General features: G+C 34.7%; 1 protein-coding gene across 4 annotated transcripts; it reads left to right on the forward strand.

Moving 5' to 3' along the window:
- Positions 1–312: 312 nt before the first annotated feature.
- On the forward strand, positions 313–27824 carry LOC109180681 (187-kDa microtubule-associated protein AIR9). 4 transcript variants are annotated; one of them, XM_019330367.1, is made up of 38 exons: positions 313–496; positions 1231–2127; positions 6744–6815; positions 7433–7498; positions 7670–7741; positions 7843–7908; positions 8025–8087; positions 8197–8262; positions 9414–9513; positions 9745–9846; positions 10752–10984; positions 11072–11186; positions 11362–11482; positions 11587–11762; positions 12494–12629; positions 14015–14115; positions 14231–14278; positions 14441–14625; positions 14701–14818; positions 15694–15821; positions 16148–16316; positions 17723–17841; positions 18102–18270; positions 18631–18715; positions 18805–18878; positions 18960–19079; positions 19625–19820; positions 19921–20042; positions 20371–20578; positions 21332–21405; positions 22496–22634; positions 23309–23490; positions 23855–24010; positions 24421–24552; positions 25012–25070; positions 26111–26143; positions 26259–26390; positions 27364–27824. In XM_019330367.1, exons 2-38 carry the CDS (start codon positions 1261–1263, stop codon positions 27538–27540), a joined length of 5181 nt encoding a protein of 1726 aa, XP_019185912.1. In that variant the 5' UTR covers positions 313–496; positions 1231–1260; the 3' UTR covers positions 27541–27824. The 4 variants fall into 4 exon arrangements, with proteins under 4 accessions (XP_019185912.1, XP_019185914.1, XP_019185915.1 ...); XM_019330369.1 differs by having other exon boundaries at positions 1232–2127; positions 25012–25074; positions 26115–26143; XM_019330368.1 differs by lacking the exon at positions 313–496 and adding an exon at positions 524–742 and having other exon boundaries at positions 1232–2127.
- Positions 27825–27826: the final 2 nt, after the last annotated feature.

Consider the following 27826-nt stretch of genomic DNA (forward strand, 5'->3'; position numbering starts at 1 on the left):
TTCTCCTCACAAGTGACAAACATTTGTTAACATTACTTATGAAAAAATGTAATATTTTTAATGTAAAATATAATATTTATATCAAAATGTAAAAATATTACACGTGAGTTTCAAAAAAGTGTTTACATCACATATTTGTAAAATGGAGTAAAAATTAAGAAGTGATACTTGATGTAGTATTTTTCCGAAATGACTCCAATAGTTGAAGTACAAGATTTTATTACCTTAAAATAAAAAAAGCTGCAGACAGCGGTTACGCGTATCAGAGACAAAGTTTACTAAATAATGCAGTCTGAGTCCCCCTTCATCTACTCCATCTAATTATCAAATCTATTTCACATTCTCTCTCATAGTCATAGTATCCCTCACTCTCTCTTTTTAGCCTTTTCTCCTCACGCTTTCACTCAGAGCGCTCTCTCTCTCTCTCTCCATGGATTCTCTGTTCCAAAGCATTTCTCCTTTTGCAAAACCCTAAGGAAAACACAGTTACTACTAGGTGAGTGTTGCTCCATTGTCTCTTTCTCCGCCAGATCTGGCCGTTGCCGACGTACGGAACCGCCGGCCGTTTTATTTTTTGGTGTTTTTATAGCTTTTGCTAGTGTTGGTTTTAACTCTGTCTCGGAAACAAGGGTGTGGAGTGCTGCATTTTGGTTCGGGATCTAAACTACCGCTTTCTTTACTTAACTGTGGCGTTTTCTTCAGTGCTGCTCTTTGGTCTTTCTGTCTTTGAAAAAGCGGACTAGTTGCGTCGTCGTCATCATCATTATTATTTTCTTGTTTATTAAACTGCATTTTACTCTATTGCTTCCTTCTTGTCTGAACAATTATTTCTTTAATTATTATTATCAATTAAAATGTTTTTACTTCAATCTTTGAACCGGTCTTTCACTCCGAATTAATTCGCTTGTTAAGTTTATTTATTTATTAAAATGCATTCCTTGAAATGTATTTCAGTAATTACGGAAAGCAAATACTTCTTTCGTTTATTATTATTATTATTATTATTATTATTATTATTATTATTATTATTATTATTATAATAATAATAATAATAATTATTATTATTATTATTATTATTATTATTATTATTTTGCAGTTTCTTATAATGCATAGTTGCATTAATATTTGTTGGTTTTGAATTTTATGGCGATCAAGTATTGGAGTAAAAATACAGTTATTGTTTCTATTTGTATATCTTTGTTGATTTCAAATAAACTTCTGTTGGTGAAAGGTTGTTCTCTTCATAGTTGAAACGTCAGAATGGATGGTTCAATTCCAAGGTACACGGAGGATGCTGTGGAAGAGGCACAAAGTCCAGAATTAGAGAAGCCAACTGTGGTTGAGGATGATGTGGAAAAGTCGCAGAAGCAATCATCTGCTGAGGATGTGAAAACAACTAAGAATGTGAAACAGAGCTCTAGGATGAAGAATGCTGGGTTAGCGAAGAAAGCGGAATCAATGAATGGAGCTGATACTAATTCCAGTGGGTTCAAGTCATCAACATTGACAAAACCTACCCTTAGTAGTGCTTCAAGGAGTTCTACTGGAGTCCCAGTTGCCAGAAGAAACAGCACCGGTGGTTTGCCTGATAAACAGCCAACAGTTACTAAGAGGTCTACTAATGTAAATTCTGTTGTGGCAAAAAAGCCTACCTCCTCTGCCCCAGATCCTGTGAGGAGATCACTTCCTGAAATTAGACGGAGTTCACTGCCATCAGCTAATGGCAGATCCCTTACTCGATCAACTATTTCAGAAACTAGAAAGTCAGTTCCTTCATCTCCTGCTGCGACTCCAAAAGCATCATCTCGTTCTGATACATCCAAGTATGACTCTGCTAAGAAGTCTTCAATTAAACCATCATCTCCTTCCACTTCAATGAGGAGCCGTGAGTCTACGTCATTTGAGAGCACAGGAAGTAGTGGCTCAACTAGAAAGGTAGTTCCAAAGTTGTCTTCTTTGGCTGCACGGTCACCTTCAGTTAACAGTGGATCCAGGACTGGGTCCTTGTCGACTTCATTGGAAAGAAGCACGGCCTTTTCCAGCCGCAAAAAAACTGGAACTACTGAAAGTTGGGATTCACGTCTTATCATGCTTCCTCAAGTGGAGATCAAAGCTGGTGATGATGTGGTAAGAAATTTCAATAAGTGCCTTCATGATTTCATTTATTTATATACTCTCTGTTTGTGTAAAAATAGAAAATTAAGGAAAAAGGTTTGAATTATGTTCAAACTACTAACATCACATGCTATGCTAGTGGAAGAAGATTAAGCTGAGAAAGAAAGACTAGATGCTGGTTGGGTTTTGTTCAGAATTTGTAATTAGAGAATACGGAGTACAATGTTTCCCATGCATACTAGGACAGGGAATCCTTCTAAAACACAAACTACTAGCTATCCAAAAACTAATCGACGTAAACTACTAAATAATAAAGCCTAACTAATAATATAACTAAATAATAATAGACTAATATACTAAAGCTTTTTCCGGTTGTTGTCTCTTTACTTTCTTGACCTCCGTTAGTAAGCACGTCCCCAAAATGCATAACCATTCCCCTCCAGTGTTGTAAAAATTGGCCTAGGCTGAGGCGAAGAAGGGGTGAAAGTGGTTTTTAGTAGTTCTTTTAATTGGGTTTTCCTCTAAAAACGATGTCATTTTGAGCGGAATATATATATATATATATATATATATATATATATATATATATATATATATATATATATATATATATATATATATATATATATATTTTTTTTTTTTTTTAAAATTAGGTGGCCGCCTAGGCGGCACTCGACTAGCGCGTAGCGTCTTCTACAACATTGTTCCCTTCTAGACATCAACCTTGTAGATTGGGTAATTGCATTGAAATTATAACAACTCTTCCCATTTGTTTCTCGATTGTTGTGTGTTGTGTTGTATTTATGGCTCATAGGTTGCAGAATCACGGATAGTAGCTCGAATATCCTTTAGTAGCTTGTAGTGCACCACAAAGAAAACATTACAGGAACCTTCCTCTTGATCTCTTCATGATATTCAATTTACCAGGCTTGTATTCTATGATAAAATCATACCCAAGCAACGTGCACATCCAATGATGTTGAGGAGACGTTGTAGGAGGGTTTTTAGGTAGTAGTGGTCTGTACATACTATAATTCTATAAATGAGTGGCCCCATAAATAGTGCCTCCAATTATGATATGTTTCAGTAGTTTGACTACGCGTCGCGGGTCTATGGCTAATAGAAGAAGAAGATGGTTTACCTATGGTGGCTGATATAATAGAATAAGAGAGGAGAAGTTGGAGGAAGAAACTTCCTTTTGATTTTATTCAATTTCCAACTTAACTTGACAGATTAATATTCTCCCATATATATAGGAGTTACAACCAAAGATATAAGGAAATAATATTCTAAAAATTGCTAAACTAAATAGGAAGGAAATCTTTAATAAAAAGGAAACAATATAACTAAACGAGTAAAGGAAACAATATAACTAATTTGATCTTTAGGTAGTTTGAACCAGTTGGGCAGCAGGATCTATAAAGTATCATTACACCCCTCCTGGAGATCAAGCTTGTCCTCAAGCTTGAAGCAGGTGACAACGTTCAAGTTGAATTCAGGTGATTCCATCGCGTGCGTTCATCTCTGTGGATGCAAGCCAAGCAGGCGGTTCTTCGCCATCCCCTATGTCACCAGCCAAGGAAAACAACCTGTCCAGGAGGATGTCTCCGTTACTGCTGCTCAAACCGAAGGGGTCTCCACTGCAATAGACATAGGGGATTACCACCTCCGTTTTTCTCCGTATCCTAAGGTCTCTGCTCTTCATAACCATGCCATTGCTCTTGCCAATCAAGCAGGGCAAACACAAATATCCGACCTAGTAACCCTACTAATCCTCTTGCTGCTGAGACTTCATTTGTTGGTACCCAATCCCATACTCATCTGGGTTAGCAACAAGACTCTGCAATGGTGGCACAGAATCCAGGAGCACTGGGACCTTCAAAAGCACGAGTGCCCTCAAAAAAGCCACCAACAAAGACAATCCTCAACCCATATTCAATGGTCAAAGCAAATACCGTTGCTGCTAGGACTTGCATTGCTACCCCTTCAGATGCTGCATCACTACTTAAGGCTGCACAATCTATGAATGTTGTCCTTATAATGCTTGGAGGAGGCCCTATGGTTAAACCACCTGCTTCTGTTGGTGCAAATACATTACCCAGACATAAATGCTGCCACTTTGTAATGTTATGGACATTAGAGGATGTCGAAGAACTGCCTGCTTGGCTTGCATCCACAGAGATGAACGCACGCGATGGAATCACCTGAATTCAACTTGAACGTTGTCACCTGCTTCAAGCTTGAGGACAAGCTTGATCTCCAGGAGGGGAGTAATGATACATTACAGATCCTGCTGCCCAACTGGTTCACACTACCTAAAGATCAAATTAGTTATATTGTTTCCTTTACTAGTTTAGTTATATTGTTTCATTTTTATTAAGGATTTCCTTCATATTTAGTTTAACAGTTTTTAGAATATTATTTCCTTATATCTTTGGTTGTAACTCCTATATATATGGGAGAATATTAATCTGTCAGGTAATCAGGTTAAGTTGGAAATTGAATAAAATCAAAAGGAAGTTTCTTCCTCCAACTTCTCCTCTCTTATTCTATTATGTCAGCCACTATAAGTAAACCATCTTCTTCTTCTATTAGCCATAGACCCATGACGCGTAGTCAAACTACTGAAACATATCAAATTCCTTGTAGCTTGTGTTAAGCCTATCAACTCTCTCTCGTATGTTGGGAGTTTCAAGTGTCTATTTGCCAAATTTTTGCTGAAGAATGTGATCGGGTGCCCCTCTTGTTGTAGCATAGCACCTATTCCATTGCCTGAAGCATCACATTCCGCGATGAATGGTATGGCGAATTTTGGTAGGCTTAATACTTTAATGAAGCGACGATAGAACCCTGCTAATCCAAGGAAACCTCGAAGGCTAGATGGGACTAACATGGGTTGCTTGCACTTTTTCAGTGTTATCTAATACTCCTTTGGCATTGATTATATGATCTAGATAAAGGACATGTTCTTCACTGAACACACACTTTGGCCTTTTAAGGAATAGCTCATGTTGCTTATTAAGTAAAGATTGAAAGTTTGATGGTGCATTTGTGAACCCAAACGACATGACTAGAAACTCAAAATGGCCATGGTGAGTGCGGAAGACCGTATTTTAGATATCATCTTGATGCATCCGGATTTGGTGATAGCCTGAATGAAGGTCAAGCTTGGTAAAATATTTGTTGAGCCGAATAATGCCGTTTGCCATCGCTTGACCATGAGACTTGTTTTCCATTTAGAGATGAGATCTTTTCCATTTTAGACCTTTTTATCATATTTCCAAGTTGTTTGAAGATGTATTGTACTTATTATTGTTGGTGTTTGTTATAAACTAAGATTGGGCATAATGCACCTGAGACAACCGGGCCATTTTAAATCTAACCGGTTGACCAAACTAAGATTGAGCTAGGGTCACTCAATTGGGCTATAATGCACATGGGCCAAACCACACTAAAAGATTAAATCCAACCTCTTAGCTAGTCTAACTCATGGCCTTATAAACTCATATATTCTCTCTTGTTTTATCAATGTGGGAATCTTAACAATGTTAATATACTGGTCCAACATAAACTGGACAACTAACATGGAATTATGCATGATAGTGATAGGTAAGCATAGAAGAAGACAAGGATTTTTACATGTAAACTTAGAAGCAAAAAATCTCAAGCCCAAAATTCCACTGCATTGTGTTAGGTGTATATGTACAATGTAATACAATGTAATATAGAGCTTGCAAGGTGTGGAGTTGTGTTGTATTGGCTGGCTATGGAGAGAGAATATTGCTAGATCTTGGTTTGCCGAGGCCATGGAATTATTTAATTATTGGAATAGGTGACTAAATTTGCAGGAGATATACACTTTGCCATATGAGGATTATGCAATTGAATCCCTAGAATAGACTTTCCTTGTAGAATTAGGTGATTGCCTTGACAGGGGATCTTCATGGAATAGGAAACTTCCACTTGTGTCTTGTATTGGGCTTTGATTGCATGAAGCCGGGCATAGAATTTGGTTTTTGTATAGTGGCTTTCATACTGCTAATGGGTAGGACACAAAGGCCTGGGTGCTGCAATGTCTGAGTGGTTTGCCCAATGGACTTGGTGGGGTATTACCCCAACCTTAAATAACTCCTTTTTTTTTTTTTAATTTTATATTTGTTAATCAGAATTCAGAAAAGTAACATCATAGGTTTATAGCAGTATTATGTCCTCTTTAAAAAAATACGGAGTATAAAATGCTGAAATGAAGAGAACTTTTTGAATTATGGAAACTGTTGCTTCTTTCTTAGGACTTGGTTTGTGTTATTTCTTTGTTCTTAATTTGCATGATGTCATGATGTATGATTGCAAATGGAACTGTAAAGGAAAGATAAAATAACCCGTCAAAAAATACGAATATAGGAAGAATAAAAGATCTATTTGAAACCTTAAAGCCTTCATTCTAGCAAGACAAAAAATGAATTCAATCTCAACTTGTTGCAGTTTTTCCTGACAAGTTATAGTGCATACAGTTTGCAATTTTGTTTTAGCTTTATTCTTTTTTTTTTTTTTGATGTCATTTGCATATCTCCATTCATATATTTAAATCTCTACTTCTTGCTTGTATTTCCTCTGCTTTTTTTATCTAGAGGCTGGACCTTAGAGGTCACAGAATACGCAATCTCAACAGCGGTGGGCTGAACTTGTCACCAAGTTTAGAGGTAACTTAAGCTTCCTTTAGTCTACAACGTGTTTAATTGGGATGTTTATGGGAGGAAAAATCTGTGTGGTTGTCAAGTTGCTGGAAGATCTATAAGTACTCAGTTTTAGGGTTAAAGAAATGCTTGCACTTAATAAGTTCATTTCTTATGTAACCCTTGTAAAACTTTATGATAGTTCGTACTAAATTCTTGCCACTTCTCTACCAATTCAAATATGAGTATTAATTTATCAGGGGGGGGGGGGGGGGGGGGGGGAGGAGAGAGAGAGAGAGAGAGAGAGAGAGGTTTAAAGAAATGCTTTCACTTAATAAGTTCATTTCTTATGTAACCCTTTACCCTTGTAAAACTTTATGATAGTTCATACTAAATTCTTGCCACTTTTCTACCAATTCAAATATGAGTATTATTTTTTCAGGGAGAGAGGGGGAGGGAGAGAGGGAGAGAGAGGTTTAAAGAAATGCTTGCACTTAATAAGTTCATTTCTTATGTAACCCTTGTAAAACTTTATGATAGTTCATACTAAATTCTTGCCACTTTTCTACCAATTCAAATATGAGTATTATTTTATCAGGGAAAAGGAAACTCAGAATTTTATGAATATTCTTTTTTCCTTGCAGTTTGTTTATCTCAGAGACAATCTCTTGTCCACCCTGGATGGTATTGAAGTACTAAAGCGGGTGAAGGTTTGTATGGACAGTTTGCTTACTATTATCTTAGGAAGATTGAATCAAAACTGTTAATTCTTAAATTTGGATTACATAATTCAGTCTGCTAAATTTTAACTAAATTTTGCTAGCTCTTTTCCCTAATTGAACCAAAATATAGTATATTTTACCTTGTATTCTCGTATTTAGGTTCTTGACTTGAGCTTCAATGATTTCAAAGGTCCAGGATTTGAACCACTTGAGAATTGTAAAGCCCTTCAGGTATGCATTTCTCAAATTCTATTTGTTTTGAAAATAATTATTAATACTGTATGCGTTTTTTTTGTCATGAGCATCTGAAAATGATTTATTTATTAATGTAGCAACTCTATCTTGCTGGGAATCAAATTACATCATTGAAAAGCCTTCCTGAGCTTCCTAATTTGGAGGTAAACTAGTGATCACTGCATTACTGCTTTCTATCAGTAGTTGTCTTTACTTAAAATGGTACTTTTTTTAGTCTATGAATTGTTGTTCATTTCTTCTTTCCTTTTGAAAATTTCAGTTCCTCTCTGTTGCTCAGAATAAGTTAAAATCTCTTTCTATGGCATGTCAACCTCGATTGCAGGTTTGTTTGTGATTTTTATGTATTTATGTATGTTTTTTATATGTATATATAGTCATTTGATACTTATCGCTTCTTGCATTCTATGCAACCTGCACATCTTTTTTGGCAGGTATTAGCGGCTAGCAAGAACAAGATATCAACTTTGAAAGGATTTCCACATCTACCTTCCCTTGAGGTTAGTTATGTCCTATGGACACTAGCAGTTTTAAATTGTCTTATTACTAGAGTATGTATGTGGCATCTCTTGGTATACATGTTAGCAATTAATCATAGTTGTTTTGTGTAAGTCATTATTTTCTCTTTGTTTCCATTTTTCAGAAAAAATGTTAAATCAATCTGTTGTTTATTACATGATGTCGTGATAAAATGTGAAGTATGAACCGAGTATAAGGTCAAATTTAGTAGTCAGACCAAAGAATTTTAATAGCGTGGCTACTGGCCATTAATATGTAGAATGGGTAACTATATGAGTGCTACAAATTGGATATATCAAATTAATTTTTTGCATGTACCTTCTATGTTCAGGATAAGGTCTTTAATTTATGAATAAAATTATTATTAGGTTTTTTTTTTTTACATAAGCATCATACACACAGACATGCACTTGTGATAAGGCTTGTCTTTCTGCCTTGCTGGGACATGTTCTAGATTTTTAGCTAATGCTGTATTCATCATCCAAACCTTTCCAATTTTGCAAGATGTTTTCCTCCAATCCCATCCCATCCCATGAAAAGGAAGAACCAATAAAGGATAGAATAAGAAAATAAGATTCTTAGGTCTTATTTTTGTTAACACCTTAATGTCTATTGTGTATGCCACTATGCCCTGTACGTTATTACCTAGACTTATCCACTGAAGTGGTTTTCCTTATGCTAAGAGATTTCAGTAGCTTTAAGAAGCCTAAAATAATAAATCTTGTGTACAGTACTGAATTAAAATCCATATTGTTTGTTAGGATGTTGTCTTTTGATTTTTATTTATTTTCCATTTTCCTTGCCCTCTTCATTATGTGTGGACTCCCTTTGATGTGAAGTAGATTGTTCAACTTTATATTTTAAATGAAGTTTGTAATTATAGCATGACTCTTATAAGTTATATAAGTTTATGGTTAACTTTTGATTGACAATGAAGACTATAAATTTTATCAACTTGGATTTGAGTAGTCTGAGATAGTGATGCATATGGACAACTGGTCCTTTGCAAGGATAATGCCATAAAATCTATTGTAAGCTTCTTAGAAATGGGAAAATGGTTTCTTATAAAAAATGGAAATATTTATACTATGTGTCAATAAATCTGAACATTGCTATTAATGATGAGCTGCAGCATTTGCGTGTAGAGGAGAATCCTATTCTTAAGATGTCTCATCTAGAAGCCATGTCCATTTTGCTTGTGGGTCCAACTCTAAAGAAGTTCAATGACAGAGGTATTCAAGAAACTTCAGTGTATTAAAACTGTTCTAGTGCATATGATATTCAGGTGTATTATAATCTTTCATGAGAACCTGCAATTGATTTTTCAAAAAAAATCTTGTTCCCTTCCTGCTTTCCTAGATGATGGAACTTGGAAGTTTTGAATGGGAAAATGTATCTGCGTAGTAGCCTCTTAATGTATTATGCATGTAAGTTATGGACTCATCTCTAAATAATTCCCGCAGATCTCTCTAAGGAGGAGATTGCACTAGCCAAACGTTATCCTGCTCACACTGCTTTGTGCATCAGAGGTGGCTGGGAGTTTTGTCGTCCTGATCATGCTGTTGGTGAGTTCTTAAGAGTGCTCTTGCTTAAATAGCTGGGTTTTTGGATTGCCTGTCTGAATAATACCTTTGGAAACTATTCATATCATTCTATCTAGTGGGAATGGGATGAAGTTCATAGTGTCTGGTGCCTTTTTAGTTCTTGGTCTATTACTGAGCTAACATCCAATGCTGTACATGTAGTACTGCTTTGCCTTTGCAATTAGTTTTTGGTGCTTGGCCAGAACTTGGTTAAGTCACTTATAAATTGAATCGAATCTACATGCATCTTTCCTTGATCTTTTAGTAATTGTGTTCCATTCTTGTAGTACAAATCCAAAGTAAACAATAGTTTTTGATTTAGTACTCTGTAGGTGCTGTTGTAAACTTTGCACATTGTAGGCATATAAAGGTTAGGTTACTTTCCTATTTCGGATGGTCCATTTTCTTTTCTGGTGCAGAAGTTCTGCTAGTTTAACTAGCACTATCTAGTATTCTAGTATGAACTTGGACATATTGAAATACTGAACTCACTAATGGAAAGCCATGCTAGAGCTGACCTGATACACACCATTTGAGAAACTGGAATGAGAAGAAAAAAATAGCACTTCACATGTAAAACTTACATTTGGCTTGGAGCTTCATTGAATATTTTGTTCATAATACATAATATTTGCTGAATCTTCAAATATTTTATTGAGATCAGAATTAAAATATCCTGAGTTTGTACTACCCATTCTTTAATTGGCACTTTGGAAGTGTGCGTCTATGTAGTATGTGCTGATATGAGTTTTGATGACTGATATCTAGATCTGTGTGTGTTTATATACTGTTTAGAAATGTGAAACCATAAGCTGCAAGAGAGTTTCTTGTTCTTGGTACCTGTGCCTTTACTTTTACTGTCTTTGAATAGCATTTTGTCTCTTCAGATTCAACATTTCAGTTTTTGCTTGAGCAATGGAAGGAACAACTTCCACCAGGATACTTACTCAAAGAAGCCTTTATAGACCCCCCATTTGAAGAAGATGCTTGCTACTGCCACTTTAACTTCTCTAAAGACAATACTGATGATAGTGGTTCAGAAGTAGTCTTGAAATACCAATGGTATATAGGAGAGAGAACTCCTTCCAACTTTGTAGCAATTCCCACTGCAACAGGAGAGGTAATGTCTTTTTACTGTTTTTAAGTGGTTGTCACTCTTTACTCATCATTTTGAAATGCCATATCTTATTAACTCCATGATATTCAGTTCTATTGGCCAAAGCATGAAGACATTGGCAGAATTTTGAAGGTGGAATGTACTCCTATCCTGGGAGAAACAGAATATCCCACCATTTTTGCAATATCATCTCCTGTATCACGTGGTATGCTCTTTTGATGCTTTTTGTCCCCCGATCCATCCATGAGGCAGGCACTTTAGGAAAGTAGATCATGAAAGAAAAGCTATGTCACACTTGTTAAGAGATATTTGTTGCGCAGCCTGTAGGATTTTTCTATTTCGTCAAGTTAGTGATTAATGCTCTTTTGTCTAATGTAAAGGAACTGGATGCCCAAAAGTACTAAGGATTGAAGTACGTGGTGATCTGGTTGAGGGAAGCATAATCAAGGGTTATGCAGAAGTTGCCTGGTGTGGTGGTACACCTGGGAGAAGTGTTTCAAAGTGAGACCATGCTATATATCTGCCTATGGCATCTTAGATTCAATACTTTCCAATGGAACACTTTAGAACCACTAAATTAAAGGCATGCTTTTCTTGATTTTCAGTTGGCTAAGAAAAAAATGGAATAGCAGCCCTGTGGTTATTGTTGGTGCTGAGGGTGATGAATACCAATTGAATCTTGATGACGTTGATTCATGTTTGGTCTTTATGTATACCCCTGTTACTGAAGAAGGTGCCAAAGGGGAACCCCAATATGCAATAACTGATTATGTTAAAGCAGGTATGAGGTGAAGCAGAGATGTCCTGTTTTTGGGGTTTTCTTTCTCATGTGAGATAATTCCCAATTCAACATGTTAGGTTGCTTGCCTGAAAATTGAGCTGCTGATTATCTGCCATAGTTAATTAGGACCGACTTCTAATATCTAAAATAAAAATAATACATTCTATTTAAAGAAATTTTTATGGTCTTATTTACTTCGTATTAAAAATGTTGGGTAAAAGAAACAACTTTTTACCGCAGAAACTTTTCCAGTATTTAGTTGTGTTTTTTGGAATCGAATGAAATTCATATGCAAAATTTATGAAAGGACAATTAAGTGACCTCTGTGAAGCATAAAACGTATTATGTTTCTACATTTTATGCCTGTTTTACATGAGTGAACGATAAGCTGGTCGCACCCTGTTTGTTACTTTGTTCTCTTTCAGCTGGTTAGCATATAGAAGGAACTAGTTAAAATAAACTTCTCCAGGTAGTGGATGCTACCCATGTAGTCTTACCTGTGGAAATTAGGCAAGGTACATCTTGTAACATGCATGTAATGCCTCAAGTTATGACAAACATATTGAATCGTGACTAATATATTTCAATAATTCATCACCAACCACAGTGCATATCACTCTTGCTTCCATGTTTCCATTTTAATTTTTATTCCTTTGGAATTATGCTGGTTACTATATTTTGGTTGTCAGAAAAGTGACTACTGAACCAATAGGCTTTTTCCCTTTTGGCAGCTCCTCCATCTGTTAGTGATCTACAATTTATTGGAGATGCCATTGAAGGTAATATCATCAAGGGAGTTGGAAAATATTTTGGTGGGAGAGAAGGTCCCAGCAAATTTGAGTGGTTGCGTGAAGACAAGGACACTGGGTTAGTACTCTTGACTTTTGTATTATAATTATTAGCCCAATGATTATTCTACTGCAAATGGCTCTATTTTGTACTAAAATGAAGACTGGCCAATTTTATGTAACATTGGGATCCGTCCAAAATTCAAGTAGTTGCGTAGTTGGTAAGCACTGTACACCAAACATGTTGAAAAATTCATTTTCCTTGGAAGGTTCTCACCATGTATAGAGGTTTGTTTCATCATTCTTCCTCCATATTTTGATCAAATGAGGAAGAAGATACCTGCCAGGGTTGCCCTTTTCTATTTTCCATTATGGAGCTTCTTCGTTTCTTCCGAGTGTATTTTCCTGGGAAAGGCAATTCATAACTTTTACTGAAAATGTGAAAATTCATAGTTATAAAGATAATGATATCTTCCGCTGCTTGCATAGAAGCACTATGAAGTTCCTTTTTCTGTCTAGGAAAATTGGTTGTCGAAAGGTCTGTGCTCCTGCTCCTCTCTCTGATTACCAACTTCGAGTTAGAAGCACTGCTAGTCTGTTGAGATGTTGATTTACCAAGTCTACCCATATTTAATGCAGATTGTGACACAATCTTAAGAAAATAATTTCTATTTTCAGTGATGCTTTGTAGTTTGAGCAAATTTCACTTTTAGTCCTTGACTATTGTGGCATTACCACATTTAATCCTGCTCTTTTAATTATGGAGTAACAGTCAAGGATGTAATGAGGCAAAATTAAAAGAATAGGGCTAAATGTGGCAATGCCACAATAGTCGATGACTAGAAGTGGAATGTGCTCTTTGTAACTTCCTACAAAGTAATGGAATAATTTGTCAATTCTGATTTTATTTGATCATTAGCAGTGTCTATTTGTGTCTTTCCGAATAGTTTGTTGAATTTTAAAAGATGGAATGGCCTGGCGGGTGGAGAATAACAACCACCTGCCAGTTAGGCGGAAGCAAGAACGAAGAATCATAGAATGAGAAAATATATAAATGCTGAAAGGTTACAAATATATTTTTATATTCTATGTGTGTGTGTGTGTGTATATATATATATATATATTATGCCCGTTAGAAAATGGGACTGAACACCAGTTCAAGATTACCGCTATGTAATCCACGAAAATTATTTATGAATTTAATGTACAACCTTTCAAAATACCTTTTCGCTTAATAGTCTGGATTAATGGTTTTTAAATTTACATAAATATAATCATGGAAACTCTCTGGCTTCTTTTAAAGCTTACTAGTTTCATCAAAATTGATTCTGCCATTCCTCCGCATTAGGTTGAGCTTGAAATCCACTTCCTGAGTTCCTGATAGAATAAAATCAAGACTTAGCCACTTGAAAATGCCATGCATTCTTCTAACTTTTTGTGTATTGTTTTGTTTTTGGGGAACAGGGAATTTGTCTCAGTATCAACTGGTACTAATGAATATACACTGATGAAGGAGGATGTTGGGCGCCGCTTAGCTTTTGTATATGTACCTGTTAACTTTGAAGGCAAGCAGATCACATTAATATGCTTAACTGTCAATATATTGCTTCTTTCTTTGTGTAGTTGCTAATTTAATTGGCAGAAGGTTGATTGGTTGCTTCTTCATTTTATCTTTTGCAGGACAGGAGGGGAAATCTATGTCAATTGTGTCTCAGATAATTAAGAAAGGTCTGTTTTGCTTTTAGTTTCTGTACATTGCTTTAATAGAAAGCCACACTATTTTGATTTGCATAAAGTTTCAATCAGAAAATTTGAACTTTGTGGGAAATAGGTATGAATGAGATCTTAACTGTTAATATTTAATTCTTTTTCTTTAATCCCCTATGCCAGCTCCACCTAAAGTAACAAATCTAAAGATAATTGGAGAACTGAGGGAGGGCAGCAAAATTACTGTAACTGGTATTGTTACGGGAGGAACTGAGGGATCAAGTAGAGTTCAGTGGTTCAAAACTTGTTCATCATCATTTGAGGATGAGAATGATCTTGAATCACTGAGTGCATCCAAAATTGCAAAGGTGAGAATACTTATCTCTAATGTCTAAATTTCATCTCCTTTCTTGGAGTCCTGAGAAATGCTGTCTTTCTTTTAGGCATTCCGCATACCCTTAGGAGCTGTTGGTTACTTCCTTGTTGCAAAATTTAGTCCAATGACCCCAGATGGTGATGCTGGTGAACCATCTTATATTATATCAGAAAGAAAAATTGAAAGTAAGTATATTCAACTGATTTTTTATTTTTTATTTTTATTTATTTATTTTTTTTAAAATAGTTTTTCCACTTTTGGATTTATACTTATTTAGCATTCAGCCTGTACAATATTTTTATTTATTTCCACTGCGAATTTCATGTATGCTCTTCCATTTTGGGTCTCAAAGAAGTTTAGATTTGCAAATCTAGTAAACCTATGGCTGATTTCTTAAAAAATATTCCGGACTAAAAGTAGCACAACTACCCAATAATTGATGAGAAACATCTACTGAAGTCCTGCTGTTTTACTATGTCCCTTTGTTATAGTGCTTTTCTTTTTTTAATGAATTAAATTTTTAATTGTATGTTTGTTATGTATTCTATTCAAAAGTATTGAATTACATGATATTATTATAGGGCTACTTGAGTCTAGATCAATTGGAGATGTAGAAATGCCTCAGAAAAAGAATTTCTTTATAGCATAATATATTTTAAAGAATTGATTTATTGGGGCATCATTGCGTTGTGATCGACTTTCATAAATTAGTGACTAAGTGATGCCCATAAAGATAATTGCAAAACCATGATGGTCAATCTTGTCTAAATTCTAATGTTGCATCCTTAGATAAATGGAAGTAGTTAATTTGAAATTTCAATGTTTGGGGATGCTACATTTCTGTTTGATTCGATTCTCCGATTACAAACAATAGTCCTCATGGCTTCATCTTTCTGGCATGTCAATTCTTTTTTCATTCATATCTCCATTGTTCTTCTTTGCATGGCTCCACTGGTTCACAAATATGATCTTGTGGACTTAATTGTAATTCACTCAGATGTTATTACAAATTTGATTGTAATGTTGAAAGATTGCTAAAATGAGTTTGAACACATTGCAGCCCTTCCACCCAGTCTGAACTTTTTATCGCTCACTGGTGATTGCATCGAGGGTGGAATCCTCACTGCATCATATGGTTATATTGGTGGTCATGAAGGAAAAAGTGTTTACAATTGGTATCTTCATGAGGTATATTTTTTTTTTGTTGGGTAGTTGAGGTACATGGTTCTCTTATTATAGGCTATCTATATCTAAGAAGCAACTTATTATGTGAAGAGCTTAATAAATTCTTGAAACATCTCACCTTCTGAAGTTAAACCTAATACATTTATTCACATGGCCAACTTTCATAGTTTCATAGTTGACTAATTAAATATTCCACAAGTGATCAAAGCATATTTTAATTGAATTAAGGGCTTACTCTTTCTTCTCTTGCTCCTGTTTTTCTACCTTAAATGGATTGCTTACTTTTTTTGGCCACCAGTTATATGTTATTATGTTCCTTAATTTTCTAGGCTGAAAATGAACCTGGTGCTGTAATATCAGAAGCTTCAGGCCTTCTTCAATATTGCTTAACAAAGGATGCCATTGGCAAATTTGTATCATTTAAGTGCACTCCAGTGCGAGATGATGGAACAATTGGTGAGTCAAAAGTTTGTAAGGGTCAGGAGCCCGTGCGCCCAGGTAATTTTATCATGTCTTTTAGTGCAATAGAATTTACATCTTTAAGATAATTATTTGTGTGTTGACGTGTCGATTAGTGCAATAAAATGGCGGCACATATGTCTGAGCCTCTATTATAAATTTTAAAAAATCATTACAGTTTACTTTTTCTAAGCGACCTCATAATTTATTCTACAAATGCTATTGTTTGATGTTGCTGCAAGAGGTGGTTTAATTTTATGTGGTAAACATGAGGTTTTAATATTTTGAAAGTAAGCCACATATGTCTAATATATTCTTTCCATCCTAAGTTAGGTCACCTATAATAAAAATTTAGTTGACCTGCTTTTGCTTTTAATTCCTCCAAATCTCAAGCATACTTTACCTACTGCGTAAATGGTAAGTTTTCAAAATCATTGAGTATTTTAATTGCTTTGTTGTTCTGTATCAATTTGGACTTGCTGTGGCATTTTACATTTTATTTTCATTTCTTCCTATACTAAGCAAAAAGCCGGACGAAACCCCCATACAATATTTTATTTGAAGTTTGAACTCTTTAACCTCATGCATCAAACTAGACTATTTAAACCAAGATGTGGTACTGATTTCCTATATAACCTTTTTTTTTTCCTCAAAAAGCTTCCTTTTTAGCACCAAACTTTCATACAGTTAATTGTCTTCTGGTACTAACTCTTTGACATTTAATCTTTAGAGTACCTTTTAAGTACCATAACATTCATCCAAGCCACTGCACAACAATAAATTTTGATTTTGAATATGCAGTTGAGACTGGAATAGAGTCATACACATTTTTTTTAGTTACCTATCAAATGAGAATGAATAATTATTTTTATAGGGAAGAAAATATTTCATACCCTTTCAAGCACCTGAAGGTTCATTTGAGGCCCTGTAAATGGAATGATATATGTGAGTGTTTATAACAGAGGTAGATTAAAATGATAGATTTTGATTTGAAATATGTAGTTGAGGCTGGATTAAACATTTTTAAACAACTTATCAAAAGAAAAGGAATAATTATATTTGAAGGGAATAAAATGTTTCGTTTTTGAAAGTCTAGATTATTTGGTGATGTGAAAAGCCCAAAAGGTGGATAAAACAAGGGTTCTATATTCTTATATGTTACTTGGTATCCTTCAAGTGTTATGAGCTGATAAAATATTACTCCGTATTACAATAAATTTGTTTTTAGATGCAAAAGCAGAAATTACATAGGCTAACCATTTAAACTGTGATCCTTCATTTGTGAAAACCATATTACTGGGCATGTGCTATGAGAAATTTCTTCCTTAGCAGCTTTAAATTTGTACTTAATTTTTTTGTGCCTTTCTAAATCTTACTAATATATGATGCCACTCATGAGAAATTTTGTATATTCTGGCTTCATTATTGTGAATCTGATTTTCCAGGAACCCCAAGATTGCTTTCCTTACAAATAGTAGGAACTGCTGTTGAAGGAGTTACATTAAATGTTGAAAAAAAATATTGGGGTGGTGAAGAGGGAGATTCTGTCTACCGCTGGTTCCGGGTATGCAGATTTATCACAGAATAATCATAACCTGTTTAGACATTTTTCTTGCACATTCAAGTAAATAGCAATACATGAGGTTGAACTTTTAGTAACTAAGATTATTTTGGTTTTGGGGTTATGGAACATATTCTTGTCAGCTTTAAAGAAATAAGCGAAGCATAGTAGATTTGTCTTACATGTTTTCTTGGTAGATTTGTTTTGTGTGTTTTCTCGAATTAATTGTGTCACCGACTTACTGGTAGAAATGATTTGTGTAGATTACTTCTGACAGCACACGTGTTGAAATCTATGGTGCTACAACTTCATCATACTCACTTTCAATTGATGATGTTGGCTATTTCATATCTGTGTCTTGTGAACCCGTCCGTTGTGATTGGGCCCGTGGTCCTATTGTTCTATCGGAACAAGTTGGACCTATCATTCCAGGTATATGCAAATGATTCCTTGTCATTTTTGAACTGTACTTTAACTTCAGATATACTTCTGTTCTTTTCCTACCTTACCAGCTAGAGGTAAAGGCAAGTAATTCTTCTATTATTTTCTCAAGTGTACTATAATTGTAGTGTTTTACCTTGTACTGTTAAATGTTAATTAGGTTTGCAGATCCTCTTGCCTATCAGATTGTATTCTGCCATGTTCTATTGTCTTCACCTTTTTTCTTGGTGTTAATGAAGTGCTCAAAGCCACATTTCATTTGTCGTTCATGTATTGTAGTAGACATATTGGACATGGTTAATGACATTATAAACTGGTAATAAATAAAAATGTTGTAACCTCTTATTGCAGGGCCACCAACATGCCACTCACTTGAATTTGTTGGATCTTTGGTTGAAGGGGAGCGTGTTGGCTTCATTGCTTCTTATAGTGGAGGGTTGAACTACTAGTGATATATCTAATATATAAATTTCAGGTTCTATATTTATTCTAGTATCATCATTTACTTAGTTGTTTATTCTACAGGGAGATGGGAGATTGTTCGTGTGAATGGTTTAGAGTGAAGACTGGTGGTGTCAAAGACAAAATTAGTTCTAGTGGCAAGTTTTTCTTAACATCAAATATTAACCTTCGATCTTCCCAGGCTGCAATTATTTGATGTGATTTTATTTTGTTGGCAGAGTTTCTGCAGTTAACTCTTGATGATGTTGGAGAATGCATTGAACTTATTTACATTCCTGTAAGAAAAGATGGATTAAAAGGAAGCCCCAAGAGTCTTCTGTCTGGACCAGTAGAGCCTGGTGAGCTTTTTTGTTGATGCACACAATTCTATGTCTTTTCATATACTATTCTGTCTGGACCAATTGTGCATGGTAATTGGATTCTTTAATGTGCATATCTATGCATCTTAAGGCAGATTTCTTTCATTTGGTGGTAATCATATGCTTTCTGGAGCAAATAACTGTGCACTGGGCAGCAGATATGACCGTTCTATTCGTTGTAATTAACTTAAAGAAGAAAAGAACTAGTTTTACCTATCATGAAGTATCAAGTTAGGCTTGAATAAAGTACAGGATCATAGCTTTCCAACCAACAAGAAAGAGGTTATTTGATTTTTGGCAACTTCTTATGCATGCTGTTTCTTTCTTCTGCTTAACAGATTTGGGGTATCCTTTCCATATTTGATTTACACATTTGGACATCAAAAAATTAATTCCTCACCTCAACATAAAGGCAGAATTATTACAGAAATCATCACACTTTTCTCTGTTCTTATTTCCATATTGTGTTCTTATTATGTGATAATTGTATTCAATCTTTATTAAACCACCTTTCCTTGATATAGGGGACCCAATGGGGGTTGAGTTAACAATTCCTGAATGTTGTGAGGGCAAGGAGGCTATTCCTGAAAAGCGATACTTTGGAGGACAGGAAGGTATTGGGGAATATACATGGTTCAGAACAAATGATAAGATCCATGGATCCATGCTGCTAGATGCATTAAACAGTCAAGTTGATGCTCATATATGTGACAGGACGTTGTAAGTTAGTTTGAAAGTTAAATTAGTCAAATAGTCAGTATGACTTGTTATATTGATAAGTCTAATATGGTAGTACTCACATATCTAATTTCTGTGCCAGAACATATACTCCTTCTCTGGAAGATGTTGGAGCATATTTGGCTTTACATTGGCTGCCAACTCGTGCTGATGGGAAATCCGGAAAGGCATTGGTTTCAATTTGCGAATTTCCTGTATCTGCAGGTAGAATCCTCATTCATTTCCCTTTAAGGTGTTCTTTTTTCTTTATATTTCTTCTTGCATTGTCTAGTAACTTGATTGTGTGTGATAAGCTCTGTATTATCCTCTTGAGGTACCATGATTTTGATAGATGGTTCTTAAACCCCTTAATTTCACTCTCTTTTTTCAAATCGTTGTAAGTAATTTCTTTTTCTCTTGGCTCAATTCACTGTGAAAAAGTTGTTTAATCTTTTTCTTTTTTTGTGTCATCCTTGATATGAAATACGTTTTCTTTGTGAGTTCTAATTTATCTCAAGGTTCTGATAAAATGTTCAAATGGAATGCTTTACAGCTTCTCCTGTAGTTTCCAATGTTCATATAAAGGAGTTATCATCAAGTACTTACCTTGGGGAAGGTGAATATTTTGGTGGTTATGAAGGATTGAGCTTATACAGTTGGTATAGGGAAACTAATGACGGAACAGTTACTCTCATTGATGGAGCAAATTCTAAAACATATGAAGTCACTGATGAAGACTACAATTCTCGTCTGTTATTTGGGTAACCAATCTTGCCATCTTTTCTTCCTCTCAAATGTTTGTTAGAAGATACTAAGACAGTTTAGCTTATGCTAAGTGCTGTAGGAGTTGCTAAAAGATGATGTCTGTGGGGTGGGCCAACACCTCTAGTGCATGCATAATCAGAGTTACTTTAAGGTCTAATATTTTCTGGAATTAAAAAAAAAAACACTGAAATTTTGTGACAAGAAGGTTGTGCCCATGTGTGTGTGTATCTTATTATTCTGTCTACATTATTGTCAAAGAATTGGACCTTTTGCTTTCGTATCTGTTAAGTCACATTGTCCTACTATTCTTTTGATTTTGTATGTGAGGTTTTTTATTCATACATATTCCTTAAGATTAAGAACATTAAACGCATTTCACATGAAACTATGTGGTTCATGCTCCAAATCTATATCCAAAAATCCTTTTTACATCATTACATGCCATGAATTCATGATTATGCAAATTGCAGTCTCTCTGCCAACTTCCTAATAGCTAATGTACTAAAATTTTCACATTTACATTGGTTCAATTTTCTTGAATTTGCCAGGCCATGATTTTATGGATTCAACTACATATTTGTTTTTGTATTCTAGACATTAGGGACATGAAAATTGTTATGGTAGAAGCCTGTGGTATATGATAAAATTCAATTTTTCAGATTTTCTTTTGCCACAATCCTTGAATTAGTTTTAATTGAGAAATAATTATTTTGAATTCCATGTTACAAATAATTTGATGCATTTTGCAGATATACTCCAGTCCGATCAGATTCTGTTGTTGGAGAACTTAAGTTATCTCAGCCAACTGATTTGATCCTCCCAGGTAGATCTCTGGTCATTGTATTTCTTTGAAAATAGAGTATAAGTAGTCCTAGAAGTTAAAGCTCTACATTTTCTGTTGGACTCAACATTCTGGGTCTGTAACTTTGGGTACCTAGTTTGTGGTGATTGTTATACTGATTTTAGATATTGGCTTGTCCTGATTACTTTGGCGAAAAGAAACCATGGATACCTCATTTATCAGTAATTGTTTGAAAATTTACTTTGTAATGGTGTGCGACATATGCTATATCAATCTAGTTGTAACAAATAACCGAATACGACGTTTTAAAAACTACAATAAATTTGAATACTGCTTCATACTTTGGAAGGAAAATCCTGATGCGTCATAGCACCAACTCTTAGGTTAGTCAATTGTCAATGCATGAACCAAAAATATTTCAGGCAACAGTATTTCTCATTTCTTGATGGGCATGCAAAATTTTCACTCTTAACATGCAGAAAAAATTTAGACTTAAATGCATCCTATTAAAATTGTCTTTCCTTTCTCTATCACTGTCGTTATCCATAACCCAGAAATGTCTTTCTAAACAGTCTCTGGTGTCAATGCATCTTATACAACTTTGAGGTCAAAGTACCTATGAAGTCCATGTACTATAGTGTTTTGTTCAATTTAGTTCTTGTACATTAATTCTGTTTAATTTAGCCCCTCTACTTTAAAAAGTGGTGAAACTGTGGACAATAGTTAACGGTGTTAATATTACCGTTAACTGCATGCTGACATCAAGTGGCCAAATCTCATTAGGAACATGGTTGTAATTATTTATTTTGGACATACTAATTTAATATATTGGTAGTAAAAATAATTAATTTTAAATATTTATGAAGTAATATATGAGTAGGAATATAAATATCAAGATGTGACAATGATGATGTCAGCAACACATAACCTAAGTTAACGGTAATATTAACACCGTTAACGATTGTCCTTAATTGCACCACTTTTTAAAGTACAAAGACTAAATTGAACAAAACGCTATAGTACAAGGACCTCGTAGGTACTTTGACCAACTTTGATATTCACTGTTTATGGAATTTAGAGTGTTAATTCCCATGATCATTTTGCAATGCAGAGATTCCTAGAATTGAGACACTAGCTCTTTCTGGGAAGAATATTGAAGGGGATGTACTGACTGCAGTGGAAGTTATCCCACAAAGTGAAAGTCAACAACATGTTTGGGGAAAATACAAGAAAGATGTCAGATACAAGTGGTATTGCTCTTTATACTCCATGTGCTTGGAATCAAATGATTTCTCTAAATCTAATATTGCTTTTATTTTTCGTGAATCTGAATATGTAAAAAAAAAAAAGTATTTAACTCAAAGGTGTTAAGAAAGATTTAGAAGAATTTGTTGTATTACTTGTCTCAATGGAGAGACAAGTCAGACAACATGCAAATATATACAGACTCAAAGACACAATCCTACAGACACAACTCTACACTACTCAACAGACATATTTCTACAGACACATCTTTTGTGTTTCAACAAAAGGAACACCAATAGTATGAAACTGATTTATTTTTTTTAAATCTGAAAAAGATACTTTTCTAGGTTCTTGTGGATCCTAATTGTGTTATATTAATCTCATGAGTTGATGAGAAATTTGATATTTATTAACTTGCTTTTTTCTTGAATTGATTTGTTTGGTGTGAATAGTTGTTCATCTTGCTTAATATTGGTTGTAAATAGACCATATTGCATTTGACAATTTACTAGATTAAGAAAGATCTTTTAAGGGTTTCCTATTGATTGTGAGATCTTCAAGTAGCGCTAATATCACATGTTTTTTTTCACAGTTGAATACAGTTATTAACATTTAAACAAGAATATCTTTTTCGGTATATTAAAAAGAGAAAAGCTTTTGATACAATGAGATACTGCAGGTTCATTTCATCTGAAAATGGAAGTGAAAATTCCTTTGAGCCTTTACCGTCGCAACATTCTTGTTCATACAAGGTTCGGTTTGAGGACATAGGCCATTCTATTAGGTGTGAATGCATTGTGACTGATGTTTTTGGAAGGTCAAGTGAACCAGCATATGCCGAAACTGCTTCTATTTTGCCAGGTTTTTACCCTTTAATTAATGAAGCATTACTTGAAATCTATCATTTGTTAAAAGATAAAGTTCATTGGTTAGTAGCTAGTTATGCAGGGTTAAGCATCCTTCTATCAATTGTGAATGCCTTTACCCTTTTGCTTGCTTGACATGAACTTCTGGTTGATCTTTCCCCTTGCTTTGGGGTTCAGTTCTTTTTCTGAAGTCACAATTGAATATTGCTTGATTTGCTTCTCTGCAATTTGATATCAGATTTTTTTTTTTTCCTTCTTTTTTGTTTTTTTTTGTTTTTTTTTTGTTTTCTGAAAGCTCTTTTTCACTTGATTGTCATAGTTACAGTGGTTACAAACTGACAAAATTCTACTTATTTCAGGTATTCCTAGGATGGATAAGCTAGAGATTGAGGGAAGAGGTTTTCACACCAATTTGTTTGCATTTCGTGGTATTTATAGTGGTGGAAAGGAGGGTAAAAGTAAAATCCAGTGGCTTAGATCAATGGTTGGAAGTCCTGATCTCATTTCTATTCCAGGTATGCTAAAGTATCAATTTTAGTAACTGTCTTTTTGCTTTTTTATTTTTTTCCCCTCTATCCGGGCCATTCGGCTGCAGAAATCCATGAAAATTATCAAATTTCCTACATTAATTAGTCACTTTTTAGCATTAAGGTAATGTTGAAATCACAGTTTAAAAAAGTTATGGACTCAGCCTATCATGTTAGACTGTTAGTTTGATGTGGCCATTGTGGCCTGGCTAAAATTTAATGTTACTTCAAAACTGATAAGGGTATGCAAACTGGGTATGCATTCCTGACCTAGTTAGCTAGGTGCAAAGTATGTATAGTTGTAGAGGTCAAAGGTAACTAGCATGAGCTCTTTAGTGCACTTTGATCAAGAATTAAGGATGCTGAAGTTCTGTTATCCCCCCATTTTTTGTTGGCAGGGGAGACAGGAAGGATGTATGAAGCTAACGTTGATGATGTGGGCTATAGGCTAGTGGTGATTTATACCCCTGTAAGAGAAGATGGAGTTGAGGGACAGCCTGTTTCTGCATCTACAGATCCAATTGCAGTAGGTAAATTGCCACAACTGTCATCACCAGTTCATCACCCAATACTTATATGTGTTCAATTTCTTTATGTTTCCTTATAAGATTCACTTAGTATAGTGTATAGATATGTATATTCTCAATTTTGATGTTTTAAATGAAAGATATCCCACTATTTGGAAATGTCCTCACTTGATCACTTACTATTCACTTAACATATCTGTTCCAAGAAACTGAGTAATATATAAACATACATTGATGTGCACACGCTAAGAAATAGTCTTTTTGGTATATCAGATTGTTATTGTTGTTGTACTACTCTCCCCTTCTAGGCCTATTTGACCTGTTGGAGATCTTATATTCTGGTTCTGGTCCTATTCTTGTAGTCCAGCAGGGGTGGTTGTGTTTGAGAAGCTGAATGTCAGGAAGTTTCCACCTTACAAATGTGTTGTACTCTAATTGATGTTAATTTTGTACCATTTGCAGAGCCTGATGTCCTTAAAGAAGTGAAGCAGAAACTTGAGATTGGATCGGTGAAGTTTGAGGTGCTGGCCTACTTCCTGAAATTCATTTCTGAACCATATGCCATTATCCCTTTATATGATTATGAGGATCCTTTTTCTGTTAATTTGTGTACTGTCTTTTTTAATATTCAAAGGCACTATTATGACAATCACAATGATAACATACTATACTTCAAATTTGGAACTTTTAACGTGCTATCATTAATCATTTGTACTCCTTGTGTTGCTCACCTGTTCTGTATTTGTTATGTGCATTTTGATTCTTTGTGCTAGAGATATTATTTTAGCTGGTATTACCTCCAAGTATGGCTGTCGATTATGTCAATCCTTTCTATTATGTCCCATTTCACGTTTCACATTTGCTTTTGCATTTCCTTTGTGCAGCTCATTTCCACCTTTGCACAAAAACTTCTTATATCATTCAGTGCACTGGCTGAGCTTGCTTATACATGACAATGCCTTTTTGTGTGTTGTCTCAGATGTCCATTATTTGTCTTAAATTGGGACATTCAAATAGACATTTTATTGGCTCCAATGATGAAAGGACATGCTGTTAAGATGCCAACATTGGTTTTTGTAATATCAATTCAAAGCCAGAGTTCTGCTTCAAAGTTGTGTCCTACAAAAGTTTCCTTTATGAAGGGGGGATAAAAATCAAAGAAGAATTGAAAGAGAACCTAGAGTTAATGAATGAAGAGTCTTTAACTGATTAATATAGTCAGAATTTGGAAGTGGTAAATGGTTAGAGATCTAGAGATTTACTTCCTCATCTATTTGTGAGCAGATACTTGTATTATTACTAAATTGAAGAAAGGATCAGACTACAAACTCAAAGCTCTTATCTAGCAAGATATGATTTTGTGGCATTGGTGTAATATACAATCTATTGTTGAATTAGCTTTTCATTACAACATAGAGTATATGCATTGCCTCCTATTCTTTTCAAATCACTTATTTATTTATTTATTTTATTTTTTAATTAATGTTTTCTAGTTCCTTCTTGCTACCCACTCCCTGTGCTCAAATAATGAAACCTTTTGCATTTTGGTGCATGATTGCAGGCCTTGTGTGACAAGGAACGATCTTCTAAGAAGGTATTAGTGTATTACCATGTTTTTTATCATTTGTTTTTTTTTTTTTTTTTTTTTTTTTTTTTTTTTTTCCTGGTGCATAATGATAAGAGATGAACAAATTTTATATACATTGCAGCTTCCTGGGGCTGGAAGTCTCGAAAGAAGAATTTTGGAGGTTAACAGAAAGAGGGTTAAGGTTGTGAAGCCTGGTTCTAAAACTTCATTTCCCACAACTGAAATTCGAGGCACTTATGCCCCTCCTTTCCATGTAAGTTACTCAACTTTAGTCATTTCAATTTTAAAGTCCCTATGTACCCTACGAAGAGTTGGTGAATAAGGCTATTATAATTGTGATTTTTAATCATAATCTATTGTATTTTAGGCAACACTATGTGATCAAAGTAGCACTAAAATTGGTATAAATGAAGAGTAGATTAAATTGAGCACTCAGGATGGTCAGGGAGGTAACCACACCTTAAATATGATAATATCAACTAAGTAGGCAATTGCACAATGTGATAAATACGGTAGAATGTGGAGGCGCTAAGAATTGAAGACATTGTAATTTGTAGTGAAGCAATGGATGATCGGATCTCCTTACAGGAGTATATGCATATGCAACCAGCTTGTCAAAGCCTAAATGAGAGCACATATATAGCATATTATTCTCCCCTTTTGTCTGGTGATAAGTCATAGAACCATTAAAGCATTGTTACGAAAGTAAAGAGAAGATTTCTGAATATGTTGTCGTATAGAAAAGAGAATACAAAGCCTTATAAATACATGCTAGAAGACTTCGAATAGGAAATAAGTTTCCATATGCCTACCTACCTAAATTTCTAAAACTGCCTAATCTATAGAGATTCCATATATTAAATATATATTCTATAACAAGCATCATAAGCAACTTCAAGCATTTAATAGGCACATAGGGATATAACAAAACTATATTTAAGACATTTCAAATTCAAAAGTGTAATGGTCAAGCCATATTTTCATTCATATACAAGCACCACCATAAGCCTATGGTTATTATTGTTTGTTATTATTATTATTTACAGCACCATCTAGTGTTTTTAATTCTATGAAGACTAACATTTCCTAAGGCATTTTACAATTGTTGAAAATCTGAAGGCTAAGTATCTCATCTTAACATTATGATTATAACTTTAGGAAGTTATGTGACTATCTCAATAAAAAATAATAGAACCTGGTATCACAATAATATCAATATTTTGCAGGTGGAGCTATTTCGGACCGATCAACACCGTCTCAGGATCGTGGTTGACAGTGAAAATGAAGTTGACTTGTTAGTGCAGACACGCCACCTGCGAGACATAATTGTCCTTGTTATCCGGGGCCTCGCACAGCGGTTCAACAGTACATCCCTCAATTCTCTTCTGAAGATAGAGACATAGGCTCATACAATGTTGTAAATTAATGTGTATGGTATTCTCTAGATGCACTAAATGGGGGTATTATTTTGTTAAGGTTCTAATTTTTCTTGCCCCAGGTATTGTGTGTATCATGGAGTGTGCGAGTAAATAGGTTTTAGAGGGAGGGAATGATGTATGAACTCATAAGATTGTGATTGTTTTTAGGGCTTAGATTTGTTTATTCAGGGTTGTAATTGTTAAGAAGAATGCGGTTGAACATAGTTTTATGACATTTATAAAATCTTGATTTGATTTCACTCGTAAAACC

Source organism: Ipomoea nil, unplaced genomic scaffold (genome assembly GCF_001879475.1).
Source record: "Ipomoea nil cultivar Tokyo-kokei standard unplaced genomic scaffold, Asagao_1.1 scaffold1031, whole genome shotgun sequence".
Classification (NCBI taxonomy): domain Eukaryota; kingdom Viridiplantae; phylum Streptophyta; class Magnoliopsida; order Solanales; family Convolvulaceae; genus Ipomoea; species Ipomoea nil.